General features: G+C 42.8%; 1 protein-coding gene across 7 annotated transcripts in view; it reads left to right on the forward strand.

Annotated features, from left to right (window-relative positions):
* The window catches only part of LOC117394789 (zinc finger MYND domain-containing protein 11-like), a 53,404-nt gene that overhangs the window by 22,200 nt on the left and 5,531 nt on the right, over window positions 1-25,673 (forward strand). For 3 of the 7 annotated variants that reach the window (XM_059019212.1, XM_059019224.1, XM_059019217.1), the window contains 9 exons: window positions 5,157-5,180; window positions 17,709-17,870; window positions 18,557-18,634; window positions 20,385-20,477; window positions 21,229-21,316; window positions 22,101-22,156; window positions 23,754-23,831; window positions 24,232-24,350; window positions 24,638-24,845. In XM_059019212.1, coding sequence (XP_058875195.1) covers window positions 5,157-5,180; window positions 17,709-17,870; window positions 18,557-18,634; window positions 20,385-20,477; window positions 21,229-21,316; window positions 22,101-22,156; window positions 23,754-23,831; window positions 24,232-24,350; window positions 24,638-24,845 — 906 coding nt within the window. Of the gene's footprint in view, window positions 1-5,156; window positions 5,181-13,503; window positions 13,968-17,708; window positions 17,871-18,107; window positions 18,132-18,556; window positions 18,635-20,384; window positions 20,478-21,228; window positions 21,317-22,100; window positions 22,157-23,753; window positions 23,832-24,231; window positions 24,351-24,637; window positions 24,846-25,673 lie in introns of those variants that run through there. The other 4 variants (XM_034921149.2, XM_059019219.1, XM_034921150.2 and 1 more) reach the window with 4 other exon arrangements.

Raw genomic sequence — 25,673 nt, forward strand, 5'->3', positions numbered from 1 at the left:
ATAACTAAAAAAAAAAACAGTTTAAGGCCTACTCTACATTATGTTACTTTGTTGTATTATTTTAAAATAATAATTGATAGGTGAAATGGTAGCCGTATCAGTCCAGAGATGATAGACAAAGAGAAGGAGATGTGATACCTTTTATTGGACTAACTGAACAATAATTAATCACAAGCTTTCAAGACCTCAGAGGTCTCTTCTTTAGGTGAAATTAGAAAAGAGAGATTGATGTTTACATTCAAAGGTGACATCAGAACTTTAACAAAAAGAACCCATTTGGAATCACTACAATGCTGTGTTGAAAAATATAAATAAATAAATAAATAAATAAATAAATAAATGTGAATAAAATACAAATCATTGTAACAGTATTGAGGATTTGCTGCCTGTCTGGAAAGTAGGTAGCAAAATGGTCTGATTTGGTAGCAGCTTTTTCAACGAATAATTATATATAAAAATAATGTAAAACATAAACACCTACCTTGTTTTAAATAGACTGAATGTCACAAACTATCACACAGTAAGCCTATATTTAAATCAGAAAGTATTTATTGAAACCACCTTGTGCTCAACAAACGTTATAGCTAGCTATTTGCTCCAAGTTTTTTTTTTTTTTTAGTCAGAATTTTAATAAAGTAATAATTATCTATCTGTTATGAGTAATATAATCGCTTTTATTACATTTTGAAAACGAATGAATATCCGAACAAATATTTAAATTATGAGTGAATAAAGGGTTCCTGAGTGGTGCACCCAGTAAAAGCACTCGCGTAAAGTGCACCCTATAGCCTGGAGGTCGCCGGTTCAAGTCCAGGCTATACTATTGCCGACCGTAGACCAGCGCTCCCAGGGGGCAGCACACAATTGGCCGAGCGCCGCCCGGGGGGAGGGAGGGTTAGGTCGACCAGGGTGTCCTCGGCTCACCGCGCACCAGCGACCCTTGTAGTCTGGCCGGGTGCCTGCAGGCTTGCCTGTAAGCTGCCCAGAGCTGCATTGTCCTCCGACACTGTAGCTCTGGGTAGCTGGATGGTGAGTCTGCAGTGTGAAAAAAAGTGGTCGGCTGATGGCACACGCTTCGGAGGACAGCGTGTGCTCGTCTTCGCTGCTCCCGAGTCAGCGCGGGGGTGGTAGCGGTGAGCTGAGCTAAACAAAAATAATTGGAAACTATTAAATTGGGGAGAAAACAACAAAAAAACTAATTGGCGACTACTAAATTAAAAAAAAAATTAAAAAATTAAATTACGAGCGAATATCCAGCCATGAAAATCCTGTGTTTGTCCCAGCACTAATATATAAAGTTTGTCTGTCTGTCTGTTCCTTTATGCATTCGGGTCCCACAGGAGCCAGTGCAACCAAACTTTGCATGGCCTCCTCTTTCATCCAGGGGAAGATCGAGGGCTATGTTTGGATGCAAAATTTTGACCCCTGGGGTACTTTCTTTAGTAACCCCATTGCTGAATCACTACAGTAGCCATGTATCTCAAACCAAAGAAACCAAACTAAAATTTTAAAAAAAAATTAAAAACGGCAAAAACCAAAAAATAAGAAAGTTAAAAAAAAGGAAAGGGGTCCGAGTGCATTGTGCGACACCCAAGATCGGTAACTTATAGGAAACCATAAGGCTACCGTTCCCCAATTTGTCATGCTTGAAATATTGAATTTCTCCAGGCAACGGCGGGTACTTCAGCTAGTGTGTGTGTGTGTATATATATATATATATATATATATATATATAATGTTAAGGGCGAAACCCGATGGTCTACCGAGTCTTGTTTTGCCCGGGCCAATCTAGTTTCGCCAATGGCTTCTGGGCGAATCCTGAAGTTACCACTTTTTTTTCGGCACTCGCCCGCGTCCAGTCGGGTGAATCTAGATTGGCCCAGAACTTGAAAAAGACGACTGGGTGAAACCCGTTTTTTCAACAGTTTTCACTGAATTTCGGGGCTAGCCCGGGCGGGTCTAGTTTTGTCCAACGCTTCAAAATCGATGCTGGGCAAATGGGGTTCTGATGCCACCTTTTGAATGTAAACATCAATCTCTTTTCTATTTTCACCTGAAGAAGAGACCTCTGAGGTATTGAATTATTGTTTAGTTAGTCCAGTAAAAGGTATCACCTCTCCTTCTAATAATAATTGATATTCATTAGGAGTATAGACATTACAAAAAAAAAATATTATGATTAAATATTTTACAATACAAAGTGGGGTAATACTATTTTAAGGGATTAGGGAGCATAATTTGGTGTGGCACCCAGGCTGCCTGTGAATAGTATGTTGCTGTGTCTGATTGAGGGTTTACGGTATTTTATAGGTTCAGTAGCAGCTTGGGGTGTGCCAAATATTTAGATCAACAGCTGGAGATATTTTATACTTCCAACACAAATTCTTTCAACGTACAATAATAATAATTGGCAACGACTACAAATAATGTAGTCGTTGCCAATTATTTTTATTATTTTCACCCCAATTTGGAAATGGCCAATTACTTTTAGCCTCAGCTCACCACTACCACCCCTGCGCTGACTCGGGTGGGCGAAGACGAGCACATGCTGTCCTCTGAAGCGTGTGCTGTCAGCTGACCTCTTTTTTTCACACTGCCGACTCACCATGCAGCCACCCAAGAGCTACAGCGTCGGAGGACAACGCAGCTCTCAGGCAGCTTACAGGCAAGCCCGCAGGCGCCCGGCCAGACTACAGGGGTCACTGGTGCGCGGTGAGCCGAGGACACCCTGGCTGACCTAACCCTCCCTCCCCCCGGGCGACGCTCTGCCAGCGCCGCCCCCTGGAAGCTCCCGTCCTCGGTCGGCAAAGGAATAGCCTGGACTCGAACTCGCGACACCCAGACTGTAGAGCACATCCTGCACTCCACGAGGAGCGCCTTTACTGGATGCGCCACTCGGGAGCCCCATCAACGTACAATATTCTGACATCCCTTTCAATAAAATCGCCACATTTCTAGCTAAATACCTAACTACCCTGCCTACCATGTTGATTTAAATCACTCATATTTGAGTAGTAATAGTTTTTTAACAGTGTCTAAACCCTTCAGGATGTATTTGTCTCAGGAGTAATTTGAAATTGCCTTGCATGTTTAAATGTAATTGACTTTGTTATGAATTTGCAATTACCAGATTTCTTTCCATTTTAATTAATACAAGTCTGCTAATAATAATAATAATAATAATAATAATAATAATAATAATAATAATAATAATAATAATAATAACAGGCACCCCTCAAGTACAGAGGCAGCATTTTCAGATTTGACATGAATGGAATGCGTTCACAATATATATTGCATACGGTATTTCTTTTTCTTATAAATTCCTTTCTTTTTTCTTTTCTGATTTCTTGTCCCTTTCTCTTCTTTTCATCTCCACTCTCAGTAAGTCAGTAACTGGACTGCTGTAGCATACAGGAAGCCTGCATAGAAACCAGTGCATTCAATATTGCTTGGGAATTTAAAATATTAATAAAAAAATAATTATTATATATATGTATATATACATACACAATGTATATATATATATATATATATATATATATATATATATATATATATATATATATATATACTGTGTATGTGTGTATGTGTATATATAATAATTAAGGATAAGGGGGGCTGCTAAGAAATGAATAATATATATATTATCCAAGGCGACTTACAATTGTTACAAGATATCACATTATTTGTACATACAATTACCCATTTATACAGTTGGGTTTATACTGGAGCAATCTAGGTAAAGTACCTTGCTCAAGGGTACAGCAGCAGTGTCCCCCACTGGGGATTGAACCCACGACCCTCTGGTCAAGAATCCAGAGCCCTAACCACTACTCCACACTGTATATATAATGTTCTTTAAGTCTTCAAATGAGAAAATAGTGAAGTACTGCCACAGCTGCCAGTGTTATTAAACTGTACAGTTTATTTTATTTTTGTTATTGTTTGTTCAGTTTATTATAACTAACAAGCTGAAGCACATAGCTACTGTGTTTTTTTTTTGTTTTTTTTAATCTCTGAAGGCATCTATAAATTATTCTGTATGTTTGAAAGCTGTCAGGATTTGCAGTACAGTAGTTAATTAGCCTATTGAGTTATGCGGTTGCAGGTGACAATTTTGGCTGTAAATGAATATATAAAACAGCCTGGGGAGTTAGTTAACACACCGCACATCCTAGAAACTGTTGCAGCACAACACCTCTAGGAACAAGTGCTGTAAACAGCTGTGTGACTACGGCAGAGACAGATAGTCTGCCTACAAATCGATAGCCTTCTGACAGCTTTACCAAGCAGCCCACAGGCACTCGCAAAAAAGAGTTCCATTGTCATTTCATTGTTCAATAAATGGTTACCTGTTTAACACTTTTTGTATTGGATTGAAACCCCCACCCACTTGTATTCATAGTTGTTTTCTGTGATCCTTACTGCACTGATGTATTTAGCAGCAGTCCAGTCTGAATTCGGCAAATAAATGGCTTGCCTTGGAAACAAAGGGTATGCAGAGATCCCTTTGTTCGGTGAAAGCTTATCATGAGCTGCTCTCTGGGGACATCTACTGGTGCCAGTCGGTCCAGCAGATTTTGTATTGAAAAGTGAGCTGTTGTTACATTCTAGTCAGACACTTGACTAGAAAGGCTGATTAGCTGTCATCTCTGTCTAAAAAGTCCATTGTATGATCTCATTGTAGGTTGGGGAAGGGCCTGGATTGTACATGCAGCTTGATTTGAATCTCTTAGTGCCAGTCAAACTGCAGTGCTTGTTTTATATCACAGTACTGTTTCTAATTTGAGTCACACTTTTTTTTTTTTTTACATCTGATGCCAAAAATGTTTTCTTCTTTCTTCCTTTACATATTCTGTGATTGTATTTCTCTGTAGAATTCACATTCGGAGCACAGCAAGCACTGTATACAGTAGGACTGCCAATATGTAATAGCAATGTGGTGTTATTCTTTACACGATTCATTAAATACCTTGTACTGTACTTCCATTGCACTTGTTTCAGGATGCATAGTCTTGAGTGAAAGTGCAAAGTGTGTATGAATAAAGTAGATTTGTTCTGTAATATGGTTAACAACATTAAAAATGGTTAACGCAGCTCAGCAGCGTGACAGGAATTTAAAACAGGTTTTTTTGGATCATTTGCTATCACAGGAGCAGGGGACTGAAGGCAGTAAGGTAAGGGCATGTCATTGTATTTCTTTACTAACAGTGACTTCTAATACGTTTATACGTGCTCGCTGCCTTGCTACTTTATGACTGCCGTTAGTTGTTCACCTCGACAGTGCTTTTTATCTCGATAGCCCGTGACGAAGCAGCTTACTTCTGACCATTCCCAAGCGTTTGTGTTGTACTCTGTGGGGTTTGGGCCGCGCGAATGGGCCATTCCGATGGCATTCACCTGTACATGATGCCTCTAAGAGGGGGGTCATTGTTAAAATGAACAAGACAAGCAAACGAAATGCAGTGTTAGAAACATTCTAATTGAAATGAAAATAAAAATGCAATCAAAAAAATAGCGTGTGGCAATTGATCTGAGGCAGGTGGCGAACACATACAAACTGAAGTAGTAAGTAGTAGCAGGGCAGTAGTTGTAGTGGATGTACTAATAGCCTTCCTGTAGGGCAGCTCCCAGTGTGCCCAACCAAGCATGCGTTTTTTACAAACCCAGGTAAAAGAGGTTGCAGTGATGCAGTGGGTTTCAGCTCTTGGGCGGGGGGCCCTTTTCACATCTGATTAGGTATGTCTCAATTCAGGCCTCAGCTGACCGTGGGGGTGGGGGGTGCCCACATTCTCCTATCTACTCTCCACTTAACACCACAGCATCCAGAGCCCTCAATATTGTACCTTTCACCAGTGAAACAATTTGAAAATGTAAGTGCTTTGTAATAATCCGTCTCTATGCTCTACTAGGCAAGAGCTGCTGAATCCAGACAGAGCAGTTACAGGTACAGATGCATCGCTCCAATACTACCACGAAAAGGAGCAATGGTCTTAAAAGGCTTGAAGCAAACTAAATACGTTCACAAATCATACCTGTTGTGCACTTCTATGTGCTACCTAGTACTCAGCTGTGCAGTTGTGAAAGAAACAGCAAACATGTATTTTCATTTAAAAGCATGATATCTAGTGGTACATTAAGTTGAAGAAAGTTCTGAGTTTCCATGTCTTACACAGGAAACCTGTTACACTTGCAACTCCTAGGTCATTTCACCTCCACAGTGTCTTCTGGGGCAAAGCATGTTACTGGCTGAAAGCATGTCATTCATCAGGGAAAGCAACTGGTTGGTTATAATATTATTTATCATAATATAATAGCAGGAAAGAAGTCAGTGAAGGGATGGGAACAATTTCCTAGGAAGTTCAACACTATCTGAAAGCATAGTTTTCAAAGAGAGATTTATTTACCCTAATGCAGTACCAGATATGTTTTAAAATAAAAATAAAAAAGTTTGCTACAATATGTGTTTCTTTCAAAACTGCATATTTGAGACCGACTTTATATAAGGAATTGTAGGGCACAACAGGTAAGTTTAATGGAATTATTAGCTACAGCTGCTTTAATAGAGAGTGGGTCCTAATAGAGAGCTCCTGAGATTGCCTCCATATTGAAAAGGGACAGGGAGAGTGGGCTGAATAAGGGGCTAGTCACAAGCTGACTGCATGTGTTACAAGCCTGTGAGATGAACTGGTAAAACAGCGATTTAAACCTTTCCCTGTGATTCAGAGCAGTCTCCCAGTGGACTCGGCTCATATGCATGAGGTTACATGCAGGGCACCCTTTCAGTGTCAGTGCAAGGGTTATAAAGAGTACCTACCGCCTGTTAAAAGCTCAGCAAAAGTGTTTCACTAGAGCAGTGGTGCCCAGCTGTAGCCATTAAGGTCCATTTCAGTCTGTTCCAGCCTGGTCCTAAATTAGTTAATGGACCCTTAGCAGATTCAGTGAACTAATTTAGGACCTGCTTGGAGTAAAAGCATGAACAGGAATAGATCTCGAACGCCACCCATGCACTTGGATTAAGCTCAGCTGCTGGTTATTGTTCTGCTATCATAGCAAGTAGGGATTTTTACAGCAAGAGTCTACATGCCTGAACGCCTGCCATTGACAAGGGATTACTTGTCTGTTGATGCTGATACACGTCTCACTTTAACCCTTTGCGGTCCATTTATTCAGCGTGTCTCAGGCGCGTCAGGTCCAATTTATTTTCACATGCACAGTTTATTTTAGATGCGCTGTTTAAAAGTATTTTTTTCACAGTAAAACAGGTTTAAAAGGCACTGCATATCAACAGGACACTCAGTATTGCATCTCCAGCCCCGCCCCACCCCTTGTTCGCTGTATTTTTCACACACCTCTTCATATATAAATCATCTCCTGATCACTCATGGTAGTTATTTTTTTTAATTTATTTATTTTTATTTATTTCTTAGCAGACGCCCTTATCCAGGGTGACTTACAATCGTAAGCAAATACATTTCAAGTGTTACAATACAAGTAATACAATAAGAGCAAGAAATACAATAACTTTTGTTCAAGTGTGACAAACCACAATTCAATAATACAGCAGATAATAGTGATAGTTACATCAGGATATGATTAAATACAAAATACTACAGGTTAAACACTTGGCAGATTACAGTATTCTGAAGTACAGGATTAAATGCAGTAAAATAGGGGGCAGATAAGAGCAAAATAAAGCACATTTAAATGAAGGGTGATAGTGTCCCAGGATACAAACAGAGGAGTTCTACAGGTGCTGTTTGAAGAGGTGAGTCTTAAGGAGGCGCCGGAATGTGGTCAGGGACTGGGCAGTCCTGACATCTGTAGGAAGGTCATTCCACCACTGCGGAGCAAGGGTGGAGAAGGAGCGGGCTCTGGAGGCAGGGGAGCGTAGCGGCGGTAGAGCCAGTCTTCTAGTGCAGGCGGAGCGGAGAGGTCGAGTGGGGGTGTAGGGAGAGATGAGGGTCTGGAGGTAGCTGGGTGCAGTCTGGTCAAGGCATCTGTAGGCTAGCACAAGAGTCTTGAACTGGATGCGAGCGGTGATCGGGAGCCAGTGGAGCGAGCGGAGTAGTGGAGTTGCGTGGGAGAAGCGAGGCAGAGAGAACACCAGGCGGGCAGCAGAGTTCTGGATGAGCTGGAGCGGATGGGTGGCGGACGCAGGGAGGCCAGCCAGGAGGGAGTTGCAGTAGTCTAGGCGGGAGAGTACCAGGGCCTGGACCAGGAGCTGGGTAGCGTAGTTGGTGAGGAAGGGTCGGATTCTTCGGATGTTGCTCAGGAAGAATCGGCAAGTGCGTGCCAGAGTGGAGATGTGCTGGGAATAAGAGAGGCAGGGGTCCAGGGTGACTCTGAGGTTCTTAGCGGAGGAAGAGGGAGAGAGTGTGGTAGATTCCAGAGGAACAGAGATAGAGAGATCAGAGGAGGGGGAGGAGGAGGGAAAGAAAAGGAGGTCAGATTTAGAGAGGTTGAGTTTGAGGTGATGCGAGTGCATCCAGGAGGAAATAGCAGACAGACAGGTAGAGATACGGGAGGAGATGGTGGAGTCAGAGGTGGGGAAGGAGAGGAAAATCTGAGCATCATCAGCATAGAAATGGTATGAGAAACCATAGGATGCAATGAGGGGTCCCAGGGAGCGGGTGTAGAGAGAGAACAGGAGAGGACCCAAGACTGACCCTTGGGGGACTCCAGTTAAGAGAGGGTGGGGTGTGGAGGTTGCTCCACGCAAGGTTACCTGGTAAGTGCGGTTGGAGAGGTAGGAGGAGAACCAGGCCAGAGCAGTGCCAGAGATCCCCAGGTCAGCGAGAGATGATAGTAGAATAGAGTGATTGACAGTGTCAAAGACAGCAGAGAGGTCGAGGAGAATTAGGACAGAGGAGAGAGAGTCAGCTCGGGCACACTTAAGTGAGTTGGTGACAGACAGGAGGGCGGTTTCAGTGGAGTGAGCAGAGCGGAAGCCAGATTGGAGAGGGTCAAGCAGAGAGTGGTTGGACAGGAAAGCAGAGAGCTGGCGGTGTACAGTCCGCTCGAGGGTTTTGGAGAGGAAGGGTAGGAGGGAGACAGGACGGTAGCTCTGGAGGGAGGTGGGGTCGAGGGTAGGTTTTTTGAGGAGGGGAGTGATAGAGGCTTTTTTGAAGGCAGAGGGAAAGATACCAGAAAGTAGAGAGGTGTTGAGGAGGGAGGAGATGAAGGGGAGTAGAGCAGGAGCAGCAGCTTGAAAGAGGTGAGTGGGGAGGGGGTCCAAGGCACACGTGGTGGGTTTGTGACCCTGGAGCAGGGAGGAGAGGTCAGAGTCTGAGAGGGGCAAGAAGGTGGAGAAGGAGGGCGAGTTAGTAGGAGATGTAGTGGATTTAGGGGTTGGAGCAGGAGGGGGTGCGGGGGAGGGAGAGGTGTTAAAGAGTTTGCGGATATCTGAGATTTTAGAAGAGAAGAAGGAGGCGAAGTCATCAGGGGAGATAGAGGAGGGAGGAGGAGGGGGGAGGGTTTAGGAGGGAGGAGAAGGTAGAGAATAGTTTACGTGGGTTGTTAGTGGAGGCTTGGATAACAGATTGGAAATAAGCACATTTAGCAGAGGAGAAAGTAGAGGAGAAGGAGGAGAGGAGAGTGCGGTAAAGGTCTAGGGCAGCAGGGAGTTTGGTTCTCTTCCATTTCCTTTCAGCAGATCGCAGTGTGATTCTTGCCGAGCGGAGCGCAGAGGAGAGCCAGGGATGGGGAGGGGAGGGGCGAGCAGGTCGGGAGGTGAGGGGACAGAGGGAGTCGAGGGAGGAGGTGAGTGAGGAGAAGAGGGTGGAGGTAGCAGAGTCTACGGAGAGTTGTAAAAAGGAGTCGATAGGAGGGAGGTGAGAGAGAGCAGTGGAGGCAAGGACAGAGGGGGAGAGAGAGCGGAGGTTACGGCGAGAGGTGACAGTGGGGGTAGGAGGAGCAGGGAGAGGGGGGAGAGACAGAGAAAAAGAGATGAAATAGTGATCAGAGAGGTCCAGGGGGGTGACAGAGAGGGTGGAGGGGCAGCAGGCCCTGGAGAAGGTGAGGTCCAGTTGACGGCCAGCTTTATGGGTAGGAGGGGACGGAGAGAGACAGAAGTCGAAGGAGTGAAGGAGAGGGAGGAATCCAGCAGAGTGGCTGGGGTTGGAGAGATGGATGTTGAAGTCACCCAACAGGACAGTCGGGGTAGACAGAGAGGGGAGGGAGGAGAGTAGATAGTCGAGTTCATCCAGAAAGTGAGTGAGAGGCCCAGGGGGGCGGTACAGAACAATGAGCAGGAGTTGACAGGGAGAGGTTAGTTGGACTGCATGAAATTCAAAGGTATTGACAGAGAGTGAGGTGAGATCGGAGGGGACAGAAAAGAGTAAGGAGGGAGAGAGGAGAAGACCCGTCCCACCTCCCCGTCCATTGATACGCGGGGTATGGGACAGAACGTAGAGAGGGGACAGGGCAGCAGGAGTAACAGTGTTATCAGGGGACAGCCAGGTTTCAGTGAGAGCAAGGAAATCGAGCGAGAGGTGGGAGGCAAAGGCAGATATGAAATCAGCTTTGTTAGCAGAAGAGTGACAGTTCCAGAGTGCACCAGAGAGTGTGCGGGAGGGAGGGAGAGGCAGAGAAATGAGGTTAGAGGGGTTGGAGGAGCAGCAGCGGAGGGAGGGCAGAGGACGAGGACGGGAGGACAGAACAGGGATGTGAGAGACAGTCATAGCAGGACAGGCAGGACAAAAGGCACAGTGGGAGCAGTGGGGTGGAGGGTACAGACCTGACTAGTAGATGGCTTCTTCCAGAGTGCTGTTAGTTTCGGATCTATTCGAACAGCGTCTCGGCGCAGGCCTCCCCTCGCTGGACTCCCACAGCTAGACTCCCGGCTCTTTTGAGGCTCTTCTGTTTGCTGGCGTTTCTTGCTGGCGCCGAGATAAGCTGCTTGATTAAGTGTTACACCTGCTTGGCAAAAGAACCAACTAAACTGTGTGGAAACCAATCAAATAGTTATGTGTTTGACTAACTCTTTGCTGCAGTGCAAAATATTGCACCACTTTTTTTTCTTAATAAAATAAAATTAATATTAACTGTTTCATTGTAACAAATACAGTACCCAACTCTGAATGTTAAAGGTACTCAGAGCACACTTTGTGTATTTATGTACAGTATATATAATGTCATTTATTTAAATTGATATTTGCTTCCTTTCAGAAACACAAATCAAAGAAGTCAAATAATAATTTAAGGTCTATAATTAAAAAGGGTTGCACTTCACAATACATGTGGTAATTCAGCTACATGTAATACAAATATCATTATTATCTTGATTTCAAATGAAATATATATATATATACAGTACTGTGCAAAAGTTTTAGGCAGGTGTGAAAAAATGCTGTAAAGTAAGAATGCTTTCAAAAATAGACATGTTAATAGATTATATTTATCAATTAACAAAATGCAAAGTGAGTGAACAGAAGAAAAATCTAAATCAAATCCATATTTGGTGTGACCACCCTTTGCCTTCAAAACAGCATAAATTCTTCTAGGTACACTTGCACATAGTCAGGTGTATGATTAAACAATTATACCAAACAGGTGCTAATGATCATCAATTCAATATGTAGGTTGAAACAGCTGTGTAGGAGGAATAAAACTGGGTGAGGAACAGCCAAACTCAGCTAACAAGGTGAGGTTGCTGAAGACAGTTTACTGTCAAAACTCATACACCAAGGCAAGACTGAGCACAGCAACAAGACACAAGGTAATTATACTGCATCAGCAAGGTCTCTCCCAGGCAGAAATTTCAAAGCAGACAGGGGTTTCCAGATGAGGACCGTAGACGCAGTGGTCGGCCAAGGAAACTTACTGCAGCAGATGAAAGACACATCATGCTTACTTCCCTTCGCAATCGGAAGATGTCCAGCAGTGCCATCAGCTCAGAATTGGCAGAAAACAGTGGGACCCTGGTACACCCATCTACTGTCTGGAGAAGTCTGGTCAGAAGTGGCCTTCATGGAAGACTTGCGGCCAAAAAGCCATACCTCCGACGTGGAAACAAGGCCAAGCGACTCAGCTATGCACGAAAACACAGGAACTGGGGTGCAGAAAAATGGCAGCAGGTGCTCTGGACTGATGAGTCAAAATTTGAAATATTTGGCTGTAGCAGAAGGCAGTTTGTTCGCCGAAGGGCTGGAGAGCGATACACGAATGAGTGTCTGCAGGCAACAGTGAAGCATGGTGGAGGTTCCTTGCAAGTGGGGCTGCATTTCTGCAAATGGAGTTGGGGATTTGGTCAGAATGAATGGTCTCCTCAATGCTGAGAAGTACAGGCAGATACTTATCCATCATGCAATACCATCAGGGAGGCATCTGATTGGCCCCAAATTTATTCTGCAGCATGACAATGACCCCAGACATACAGCGAAAGTCATTAAGAACTATCTTCAGCGTAAAGAAGAACAAGGAGTCCTGGAAGTGATGGTATGGCCCCCATAGAGCCCTGATCTCAACATCATCGAGTCTGTCTGGGATTACATGAAGAGAGAGAAGCAACTGAGGCTGCCTAAATCCACAGAAGAACTGTGGTTAGTTCTCCAAGATGTTTGGGCCAACCTATCTGCCGAGTTCCTTCAAAAACTGCGTGCAAGTGTACCTAGAAGAATTGATGCTGTTTTGAAGGCAAAGGGTGGTCACAACAAATATTGATTTGATGTAGATTTTTCTTCTGTTCACTCACTTTGCATTTTGTTAATTGATAAATATAAACTATTAACATGTCTATTTTTGAAAGCATTCTTACTTTACAGCATTTTTTCACACCTGCCTAAAACTTTTGCACAGTACTGTATATATATATATATATATATATATATATATATATATATATATATATATATATATATATATATATATATATATATATATATATATATATACACTGCCTTGCAAAAGTATTCAGACCCCTGACCAATTCTCTCATATTACTGAATTACAAATGGTACATTGAAATTTCGTTCTGTTTGATATTTTATTTTAAAACACTGAAACTCAAAATCAATTATTGTAAGGTGACATTGGTTTTATGTTGGGAAATATTTTTAAGAAAAATAAAAAACTGAAATATCTTGCTTGCATAAGTATTCAACCCCCACACATTAATATTTGGTAGAGCCACCTTTTGCTGCAATAACAGCTTTAAGTCTTTTGGGGTAAGTATGTACCAGCTTTGCACAGTGTCGGAGTGATTTTGGCCCATTCTTCTTGGCAGATTTGCTCCAGATTGTTCAGGTTGGTTGGACGACGCTTGTGGACCACAATTTTCAAATAGTGCCACAGATTCTCAATGGGATTGAGATCAGGACTTTGACTGGGCCACTGTAGGACATTCACCTTTTTGTTCTTGAGCCACTCCAGTGTTGCTTTGGCCTTGAGCTTGGGATCATTGTCCTGCTGAAAGGTGAATTTCCTCCCAAGCTTCAGTTTTTTAGCGGACTGAAGCAGGTTCTCTTGCAGTATTTCCCTGTATTTTGCTCCATCCATTCTTCCTTCAATTTTAACAAGATGCCCAGTCCCTGCTAATGAGAAGGTGTGTCTTGAGGCATGGGCAGTGTTAGGTTTGCGCCACACATAGCGCTTTGAGTTTTGGCCAAAAAGCTCTATCTTGGTCTCATCTGTCCACAAAACCTTTTCCCACATCGCAGGTGGGTCACTCTCATGCTTTCTGGCAAACTCCAGACATGCTTTCAGATGGTACTTTTTGAGTAACGGCTTCTTTCTTGCCACCCTCCCATACAGGCCAGTGTTATGGAGAGAGAAACACTTGGATATTATTTTGTACCCATTCCCTAATCTATGCATTTGTATTACTTAATCTCTAACTTCTGTAGAATGCTCTTTGGTCTTCATTTTCTTTCAGATTCACAGCCTGACCAATGATCCTTCAACAATGGGGTTTTTATCCAGAAAATGTGACAGCAACTTTAATGGTTCACAGGTGGAGGCCAATGGTAAGGTAATTGTGTCCTCGTTAGGGCAATTTCTTTCATCGGTGTAAACTGGGAGCTTCCACAGCACAGGGGTTGAATACTTATGCAAGCAAGATATTTCAGTTTTTTATTTTTCTTAAATATTTCCCAACATAAAACCAATGTCACCTTACAATAATTGATTTTGAGTTTCAGTGTTTTACAATAAAATATCAAACAGAACGAAATTTCAATGTACCATTTGTAATTCAGTAATATGAGAGAGTTGGTCAGGGGTCTGAATACTTTTGCAAGGCACTGTATATATATATGTGGTTTGCAGAAGTATTCACCCCCTACCAATAATGTCACATTTTGTTGAATTACAAATAATGTATGCACAGTTTTTCAGACTAACTTTTTTTATTCAAAGCTGTAGTGGTTAAACTGAACACTGTTATATGAGGAGGAGGTTAAATGTAAGCAAAACTTGCAAAGAAAATCGTCAGTGGACTGCAATCTTCAAGTCTCGCCATAAATTTTTGATTGGATTCAAGTCAGGACTTTGACTGGGCCACTCAAGAACATTAATTCTCTTGTTCAACCACTCCAGTGTGGCTTTGGCTTTGTGCTTCGGGTCATTGTCCTGCTGAAATGTGAATTTCCTCTCCAGTTTCAGAGTCTTGGCTGACTCAGACAGGTTTTCCTCAAGGATTCGCCTGTACTTTGCACCATCCATTCTCCCCTCTATCCTGACAAGCTTCCCAGTCCCCGCTGAAGAGAAGCATCCCCATAACATGATGCTGCCACCACCATGCTTGACAGTTGGGATGGTGTTGACTGGGTGATGTGCAGTGTTGGGCTTGTGCCAGACGCTTTTTCGCAAACTCCCATACATGCTTTAAGATGAGGTATTTTGAGTAATGGCTTCTTTCTTGCTACCCGTCCATAAAGGCCAGCTTTGTGTAGGGACCGGTTTATTGTTGGTGTGTGAACACTGACTCCCATCTCAGACACAGAACTTTGCAGATCTCTCAAGGTCATTGTTGGCTTCAGAGTGACATCCTGAACCAGTTTCCAGCTTGCCCGGCTGCTCAGTTTGGGAGGGCGACCTGATCTGGGTAGTGTCTGGGTGATATGATGCATCTTCCACTTCTTAATGATGGACTTCACTGTGCTGAGAGGGATAATCAGCACCTTTGAAATGTTCTTGTACATTTCTCCTGCTCTGTGCCTCTCTACCACTTTATCCCTGACTTGTTTCGAAAGCTCCTTGAGCTTCATGGTTGCTTTGTTGGATCACTATGTGAGTAGCAGCTTGAAAGTCTTTATATACCTGAGGGAAATTATCTCCAAGTTAAACCACTTTGAGTACACACAGGCTGAAACCATTTCACTAATTTTGTGACCTTTCAAACAAATCATTTGCACCTGAGCTGATTTAGGGCTGCAGTAGCAAAGGGGTTGAATACTTATGCAACTGATATTAATCTGTTTTTCTCTGTAAATCTTACTTACTTATATTCTATATGCATTTTTTAACTTGATCAATGTGGAGTAGTTTGTGTAGATTCTACATGTAAAGTCTAATTTGAAAGCGTCGTGGAGTGCCAACAAAATGTGAAAACTTTGCAGGGGGTTTAATACTTCTGCAAACCACTGTGTATTGTCTATATATACACTACCGGTCAAAAGTTTTAGAACACCCCCATTTTTCCAGTTTTTATTGAAATTTAAGCAGTTCAAGTCCAGTGAATAACCTGAAATGGTACAAAGGTAAGCGGTAAACTGCCAGAGGTTAAAAAAAAAAAGTTTAGGTTACCAAAAACTGAAAAATAATGTACATTTCAGAGTTATACAAAAAGGCCTTTTTCAGGGAACAAGTAATGGGTTAACAACTTACAGCTGTTCTGCAGCAATGGAAGTAAATTAAGCCTTGAAAGTTGATGCTAACAATTCCTACAGGTGTCCCAACTTTTGTTGATTACTTACAAACCCTCTGTCTGTATAAAAGCAGTGTTGGAACAGACTGTGTTACTACACCCTCTTAAGCATTATTTGGACAGTATTGTACTGCAGGAAGTAGTATATTGCTCTCATAATGGCGAGAAAAAGGCAATTAACAAAGGAAGACAGACAGACCATTATAACCCTTAAAAGTGTAGGTCTTTCCTTTAGAGAAATTGCAAAGAAAGCCAAGGTGTCAGTGAGTACAGTTTCCTACACCATCAAAAGGCACTTGGAAACTGCAGGAAACTCTGACAGGAAGAGGTCTGGCAGACCCAAAGCCACAACAGAATCAGAAGACAAGTTTCTGAGAGTCAACAGCTTGCGTGATAGGCGGCTCACAGGACAACAGCTTCAAGCACAGCTTAACACTGGTCGAAGTAAGCAAGTCTCAGTTTCAACTGTGAAGAGAAGACTTCGAGCTGCAGGTTTGACAGGTCAAGTGGCAGTAAGAAAGCCATTGCTAAGATGGCAAAATAAGAAAAAGAGGCTTGCCTGGGCCATGAAGCACCGCCAGGGGACTACTGAAGACTGGAAGAAGGTCTTATGGACCGATGAATCAAAATTTGAAACCTTCGGTTCATCACGCAGGGTTTTTGTACGCCGTCGAGTAGGCGAAAGGATGGTTCCTCGGTGTGTGACACCAACTGTCAAACATGGAGGAGGAAGCGTGATGGTCTGGGGCTCTTTTGCTGGATCCAGAGTCGGCAACTTGCACAGAGTGAGTGGCACCCTGAACCAAAACTGCTACCACAGCATTTTGCAGCGCCATTATTATTTATTATTATTATTATTATTATTTATTTCTTAGCAGACGCCCTTATCCAGGGCGACTTACAATTGTTACAAGGTATCACATTATACATTATTTTACATTATACAGATATCACATTATTTTTACATACAATTACCCTTTTATACAGTTGGGTTTTTACTGGAGCAATCTAGGTAAAGTACCTTGCTCAAGGGTACAACAGCAGTGTCCCCCACTGGGGATTGAACCCACGACCCTCCGGTCAAGAGTCCAGAGCCCTAACCACTACTCCACACTGCTGCCATGCAATACCCTCTGGTATACGCCTAGTTGGTCTGGGGTTCATCCTACAGCAAGATAATGACCCAAAACATACCTCCAGGCTATGTCAGAACTACCTTAGAAGAAAAGAACAAGACGGTAGGCTTCAAATCATGGAATGGCCAGCACAGTCTCCAGACTTAAACCCCATCGAGCTGGTTTGGGATGAACTGGACAGAAGGGTGAAAGCAAAGCAACCTACAAGTGCAACATATTTGTGGGAACTTCTGCAACACTGTTGGGAAGGACTTTCCGAACAATATTTGATTTCCATTGTAGAAAGAATGTCACAAGTGTGTTCGGCTGTTATATCTGCAAAAGGTGGCTACTTTGATGAGTCAAAAATTTAGATTAAATTTTGTTAAACAAAACGATTCCATGATTTCTTTTTTATCTCCAATTGTTTATTTGTTCTATGCTTTAATTTCAGAGTACATTGAGACATTAAACTGCGTAAATTTCAATAAAAACTGGAAAAATGGAGGTGTTCTAAAACTTTTGACCGGTAGTGTATATATATATATATATATATATATATATATATATATATATATATATATATATATATATTATTTATTTATTTATTTGACATGTCACTTAGTGTAAAGTGTTTCCAAGAGAAGCAGAGCTGGAAGTGATAATGGCAGAGAAGCAAGCGGGTGGTACTCCAGGCCCAAATGAGGCTCATTTTTCTTTTTCAGGAGTGGGAGTCGGAATGCCACGACTGGTACTGCTTCGAGTGCCACCTCCCAGGAGACGTGCTGGCCTGCGACTCGTGCTTCCGGGTCTACCATCTCAAATGCATGTCAGAAGAGTGGAAGCCGAGGGAGAGCAGCGCGCATTGGCATTGCACTGTCTGCAGGGTGAGCACTGGCATTGCACTATCTGCAGGGTGTGTACTGGCATTGCCCTGACTGCAGGGTGTGCACTGGCATTGCACTGACTGCAGGGTGAGGACTGGCATTGCACTGTCTGCAGGGTGTGCACTGGCATTGCACTGACTGCAGGGTGAGCACTGGCATTGCACTGTTTGCAGGGTGAGCACTGGCATTGCCCTGTCTGCAGGGTGTGCACTGGCATTGCACTGACTGCAGGGTGAGCACTGGCATTGCACTGTCTGCAGGGTGAGCACTGGCATTGCCCTGTCTGCAGGGTGTGCACTGGCATTGTACTGTCTGCAGGGTGAACACTGGCAGGACAGCCCTGGGAGGAACTGCCTGTCTGTTTATAAAGAGACGGCTCTTCTGGCTTGATGCCACCGCACTGATACAACGGAGAAGCCAAACAGTTCCTCAACTGCTAAAAAAAGACTGAAATGTTACAAACTTAGAAAGTATGGTTCATTCCTAACCAGTTTTAGACATGCGTAGCAAATAGCACTACAATAAAGGCAACTAATGTATTCCCAATGATGTAATTAATGTAATTAACTGCTGGGGTTAAGCATATTTAGCATGAGTGCCAGTCTCCTTTCATCACGGTAAATACAGTATGTTTCAGTTTGATTATGTATGCCACATTTACCATGTGTGTTATTTCTTTTGAACAGACTAGCAAAAAGAAGAGTTTTAATAAACAGGAAATGAGCAAATACCTGCGGTTCATTGTGCAGCGTATGAAGGAGAGGGTGAGTATTCGGGAACAGAACAGGGTCGAATACAGGGCAGTATGCTGGAGGAATCCCAGCAGGGATTAAGGGGATTGAATACAGGGCAGTGTGCTGGAGGGTTCCCAGCAGAGATTAAGGGGATTGAATACAGGGCAGTATGCTGGAGGAATCCCAGCAGGGATTAAGGGGATTGAATACAGGGCAGTATGCTGGAGGAATCCTAGCTGGGATTAAGGGGATTTAATACAGGGCAGTGTGCTGGAGGAATCCCAGCAGGGATTAAGAGCAATGAATACAGGGCAGTGTGCTGGAGGAATCCTAGCTGGGATTAAGGGGATTTAATACAGGGCAGTGTGCTGGAGGAATCCCAGCAGGGATTAAGGGGATTGAATACAGGGCAGTGTGCTGGAGGAATCCCAGCAGGGATTAAGGGGATTGAATACAGGGCAGTGTGCTGGAGGAATCCTAGCAGGGATTAAGGGGATTGAATACAGGGCAGTGTGCTGGAGGAATCCCAGCAGGGATTAAGAGCAATGAATACAGGGCAGTGTGCTGGAGGAATCCCAGCAGGGATTAAGGGGATTTAATACAGGGCAGTGTGCTGGAGGAATCCCAGCAGGGATTAAGGGGATTGAATACAGGGCAGTGTGCTGGAGGAATCCTAGCAGGGATTAAGGGGATTTAATACAGGGCAGTGTGCTGGAGGAATCCCAGCAGGGATTAAGGGGATTGAATACAGGGCAGTATGCTGGAGGAATCCCAGCAGAGATTAAGGGGATTGAATACAGGGCAGTATGCTGGAGGAATCCCAGCAGGGATTAAGGGGATTGAATACAGGGCAGTGTGCTGGAGGAATCCTAGCAGGGATTAAGGGGATTTAATACAGGGCAGTGTGCTGGAGGAATCCTAGCAGGGATTAAGGGGATTTAATACAGGGCAGTGTGCTGGAGGAATCCCAGCAGGGATTAAGGGGATTGAATACAGGGCAGTGTGCTGGAGGAATCCCAGCAGAGATTAAGGGGATTGAATACAGGGCAGTATGCTGGAGGAATCCCAGCAGAGATTAAGGGGATTGAATACAGGGCAGTATGCTGGAGGAATCCCAGCAGAGATTAAGAGCAATGAATACAGGGCAGTATGCTGGAGGAATCCCAGCAGGGATTAAGGGGATTTAATACAGGGCAGTATGCTGGAGGAATCCTAGCTGGGATTAAGGGGATTGAATACAGGGCAGTATGCTGGAGGAATCCCAGCAGAGATTAAGGGGATTGAATACAGGGCAGTATGCTGGAGGAATCCCAGCAGAGATTAAGAGCAATGAATACAGGGCAGTATGCTGGAGGAATCCCAGCAGGGATTAAGAGCAATGAATACAGGGCAGTATGCTGGAGGAATCCCAGCAGGGATTAAGAGCAATGAATACAGGGCAGTGTGCTGGAGGGTTCCCAGCAGGGATTAAGGGGATTGAATACAGGGCAGTGTGCTGGAGGAATCCCAGCAGGGATTAATAGACAGTGCAGTTTTACAAATCCAGGTAATTCAGTTAGGCCATGTTAACAGTAAACTGTACATACACTGTTATTGTGTAAGGACCCATTCACTTAGTCTCAGACAGGCAGATAGCTGGCTGAATAACAAGGCAACACTATGGTTAAAGGGCTTTTACAATGCAAATACAGATTGCTTTCTGATAGATTTGCAGAGTGGACATGTTTTAATGTTACACATTGTAAATAGTAACTTCTTGCTGTCAATCTGTAATTTACAGGCAATAGACTTGAATAAGAAAGGGAAAGATTGCAAGCACCTGATGTACAAAAGGCTGATTCACACGCCGCTGGATGTTTCAAACATACAGGAGGTGGGTAAGAGATACACTGCTTTTACATGTGTGTTTCCAGAGCATTGACAGATCTGGAATGGGACTGTTATAACACTCCAGTGTAAGAGATACACTGCTTTTACATGTGTGTTTCCAGAGCATTGACAGATCTGGAATGGGACTGTTATAACACTCCAGTGTAAGAGATACACTGCTTTTACATGTGTGTTTCCAGAGCATTGACAGATCTGGAACAGGACTGTTATAACACTCCAGTGTAAGAGATACACTGCTTTTACATGTGTGTTTCCAGAGCATTGACAGATCTGGAACAGGACTGTTATAACACTCCAGTGTAAGAGATACACTGCTTTTACATGTGTGTTTCCAGAGCATTGACAGATCTGGAATGGGACTGTTATAACACTCCAGTGTTGTCCAGTTTTAAAACAGGGTACAGTATTACAAGTGAAGAATACAAGCGCAGTGCACAGTGTTCTTGCAAGCACAACCCTAATACACCCTACAGGGCTTTTAGTTGAGTTTTGTTTTGCTATGGATATTTATGCTTGTGCTATTGGTCCACTTTTCCCCCACTGTGCTGTAATGATAAGGCATCATTTGTTTACATTTTAAACTGTAATAACATTCATTTTTATATGTGCTTTTAACCTGGCTGTTTAATGGATGAAGTGAAGGGGGCATTTTCAACACAGCTTAATAAAGAGAAGTGGAAAATCCAGCCCCATGTATCCATCGTTTTCATTTGAATTTCTCTTTTGCGTTTCAGAATGTCAATGAAGGCAAATATAAAAGTTTTGAAGAGTTCAAAGCTGATGCCAAGCTAATCGTCCACAACACAGCGATTCTGTACGGAGGTGAGAGAATAATCACTGCTCATAAAACTAATGACAGTGTAATAGCACCACTCAGTGTCCAGTCAAGGGCTTACTCACCTAAATGACACTCTGCATGATTTAGTGAATTATACAAAAAGTCCCTAATGTTTTTTTTTTCCAGTTAGCACAGTTTTACAGCCTTGACTAAAACTACTGTATAATACTTTGTTTGAATCATTGAGTTTGATAAGGGTAGCAGCAACAGACACTGATATTATTTAGCCATTGTTATTCATAGTTAGTTTTAAGTGTATTTGTAACAAAATGAAAACCCTAAATTGAAATACAAACAGGTTATTAATTATACCACACTTCCTCTCGGCTCTACATGCTGTCCACTTTTCATTAGAACAGAGACTTCCTCTCGGTTCTACATGCTGTCCACTTTTCATTTTTAAAATAGTTGCATTGCCCTTGTTCTTTGAGGAAAGGGATGATCAGTTTAGAGCCCTATGTGAATGCAGTGGCCAAAGAAAAAGTTCTAGAAGAATAAAACAATTATAGTCATAAAAACTAACAAGAACCCCCTGAATCACTGGACAGAACCATAGTAAGAGCATGGCAGTAAGTATAATAAAGCATGGTAAGATGGAGGTAGGAGTGGTCTGCTGTACTAGAATAAGATGCACTGTCAAGCCTTTTATTAGGGGATCTTCAAAAGCCATACCGTTTTCATTTGCAGCTGCCTGTATGTTGTTATTATTATTATTATTATTATTATTATTATTATTATTATTGTTGTTGTATTTGATTTGATTTGCAGTTCACAGTGACCAGGCTGAAAGAGCAAGGCTGCTCTACAGTGACGCATGCCATGAGGTAATGCAACACAATGCACGTTGTTACCATGACAATGCTACTCAGTTCCTATGGACTTGTGTAAAAATAATGCTGTGTGATGTTCCAATTCATTTTACACACTTTAATGATATGGCAAAGCTAGATAACAGGTCATGGTTAAAACAGATAATTTCAAGGAACCTGGGATGTAAATTAGAAACCCTCCAACCTCAGGCGAGAGGGACAGTATTAAATCTCTCTGTCACCGCTTGGAGAGGGACAGTATTAAATCTCTAACAGTCTCTGTCACCGCTTGGAGAGGGACAGTATTAAATTTCTAACAGTCTCTGTCACCACTTGGAGAGGGACAGTATTAAATCTCTAACAGTCTCTGTCACCGCTTGGAGAGGGACAGTATTAAATCTCTAACAGTCTCTGTCACCGCTTGGAGAGGGACAGTATTAAATCTCTAACAGTCTCTGTCACCGCTTGGAGAGGGACAGTATTAAATCTCTAACAGTCTCTGTCACCGCTTGGAGAGGGACAGTATTAAATCTCTAACAGTCTCTGTCACCACTTGGAGAGGAACAGTATTAAATCTTACAGGTAGAAACACGAGATGCAAACCATTTGTTTAGCCTTCGTGACAGAGTAGGGCAGGGCCCTTACCGGGTCTAAGTGTACACTGTTGTTCATTCCTGTCAGTCGTGTGAGGTTGAGGTCCAGAAAGCCCCAAGCTCAATATGTAGCTTGACATGGAATGACAAAGACCAAAAAAGCCTCCGTTATCTTCACACATTCAACTTTGATCCATCAAAGAACAGACAATGCTTGATTTCTGAAAATGTTATACTTTTAGATGTTATTGTTCTATCAGGTCTATGTGCTTCTGCATAGTGCATTAAAAAACAAAACAAAACAAAAAAAAACAGGTCAATACTCGTGTGGTAATGAAATCTGTGCAACTGAATGTATAAAGTAATATACATACAAATATACATTCATTTTCTGCAAGCCTTTAAAGCTCCAATTTTCAACCTGTTTTGCCTTAGCAGTGTAAAACAAGAGTTTATATTTGGTTCATTTTGAGAAAACTACAATTTTAAGATGCTGTTCTGCTCCTTAGGGAGATGAAAGTGCTGCCAGTCTCGCTGTGTTGCTGATTGTAATGATGTAGATTTGAACAATGAGAGCTGACAGGAGAGACAGCACATTAGAAACATCTGTCAGAACTACTGTGCTGCTGTGGACGAGAGGCAGCCTCACTTTTGTGCGTCTCAGTTCAGCAGTAACTAGTGCAGACACCATCAGATTATAAAGGTCACATTTTTCGTTTCTAAAAACAATGAATACGTGCTGTAATATTATCAAGAGAAACCTTAGGAAGTTCTACAAGTAGCAAGAAAATGGAATTGTGACAGCATCTGTACATTTGCTTTATATTGGGGAAAAGTGGCATCCTCCTATGAGGTCATCGTGCATTTGTGTCTTCCATATGTTACCGTATAAAGACTAGAAGAGGTTTTGTTTATCTGGCCCAATATGAGGTCGCCATGCATGAAAGGGTTAATAAAATACTTGGACTTCAGCAATAAACTGAAGAAAATGAAACCTGCCTTTTTCCTTTTGTTTTCAGCTGAATGAACTGCAGCTCTGCAAAAACTGTTTCTATTTGTCAAATGCACGACCTGATAGCTGGTTTTGCTACCCGTGCGTAAGTACTGAATGAAGTCATTTTTTTAATTCACTATTAAGTTTATAAACTGCAGCATTGCACAGCCGTATCAGTGTTCAGTGTCTACGTTAGACTACAGTTAATAAAGCAGTAAATGTGGAGTTCTTTGACTTCTGCTTTACCTGGACCAAGAAAACACAGGTACACACAACGTACCAAGTGCTACAGTATGTGACATTACTGCAATCTTTAAAGAGGAAAGAAAGCATGCTGTAGTAACTTTTGTAAGATTATGTAATTGTATCAAATCAGTTTTTCTTCTATGTTAAAATACTGGATATTTTACAGATTTTTGTATGTCAACCTTACTCATTTTTTATTTTATTTATTTATTTTTTTTAAGTTGTTTTTTAAGCTGATTTATTTCACTTTTTTTTAGATGCCGAATCACGAATTAGTTTGGGCCAAAATGAAGGGGTTTGGATACTGGCCAGCAAAAGTGTTACAAAGAGAAGACAATCAAGTGGATGTACGATTCTTTGGGCACCAGCATCAGAGGTTAGAAAAGCTTTCAGAAACAGAAGTTGTTATTTATCTATCTATCTATCTATCTATCAATCATTGCAATAACTAACACTTCAACTTAATCAAAGTTTATGGTCCTGTCAACATTTTGAAAAAGATGTTTGGTTTTCCACATTAGCTGTGCAAAGTGATAAAAAGTATCCGTTCAAATATTCTAAAAGTTTAAAATGTGTGATGTTTTATTGCAAAGTAATGTTCAGAGCTAACAGGCACTGAGTGCGTTTGTTTTAATCAGTGCGTCTGTGGTGTTGATTACTTAGGGCCTGGATTCCCTCAGACAACATCCAGGATATCAAGGTGAATGTGCAGCAGCTGCAAGTGAAGCGCAGCATGGGCTGGAAGAAGGCCTGCGATGAACTGCAGCAGCACCAGCGCTTCCTGCGAGAGGGGAAACTCTGGAAAACCAAGGTGGAGGACAGACACGAGGAGGAGGCCGAGTCCGGCATCTCCTCCACCAGCAACGAACAGGTCTGCAGACACCCGCAGGGCTGGGAATGCACAGTGTACAAGTGTGGATATTATAGGGGATACACCGCAGGGCTGGGAATGCACAGTGTACAAGTGTGGATATTATAGGGGATACACCTCAGGGCTGGGAATGCACTATGCACAAGTGTGGATATTATAGGGGATACACCGCAGGGCTGGGAATGCACTGTGCACAAGTGTGGATATTATAGGGGATACACTGCAGGGCTGGGAATGCACTGTGCACAAGTGTGGATATTATAGGGGATACACCGCAGGGCTGGGAATGCACTGTGCACAAGTGTGGATATTATAGGGGATACACCGCAGGGCTGGCAATGCACAGTGTACAAGTGTGGATATTATAGGGGATACACCTCAGGGCTGGGAATGCACTATGCACAAGTGTGGATATTATAGGGGATACACCGCAGGGCTGGGAATGCACTGTGCACAAGTGTGGATATTATAGGGTATACACTGCAGGGCTGGGAATGCACTGTGCACAAGTGTGGATATTATAGGGGATACACCGCAGGGCTGGGAATGCACTGTGTACAAGTGTGACCATTAAAACAATGAATCAGTGTATAGTCATGTCATATAGTCATGTAATCTGTCCTCGCAGGCTGCTGCTTTGTTTTAATATCTGCAGCAGCAGATTGTTTCCCAGGATGTCGTTTTGTTTAGCTACCCGTACTGTAGTGGGGTTAATGTGAGCCGGATCTCCCCGCATCGCAGGTCCAGTACCTTTTTGTCTGACAGACGAGAATTATATAGTTTTGCAAGATGAAGTGTAATTAAAAAATAATATACAGCTATGGCCAA

This window comes from Acipenser ruthenus, chromosome 3 (genome assembly GCF_902713425.1).
Source record: "Acipenser ruthenus chromosome 3, fAciRut3.2 maternal haplotype, whole genome shotgun sequence".
Lineage (NCBI taxonomy): Eukaryota > Metazoa > Chordata > Actinopteri > Acipenseriformes > Acipenseridae > Acipenser > Acipenser ruthenus.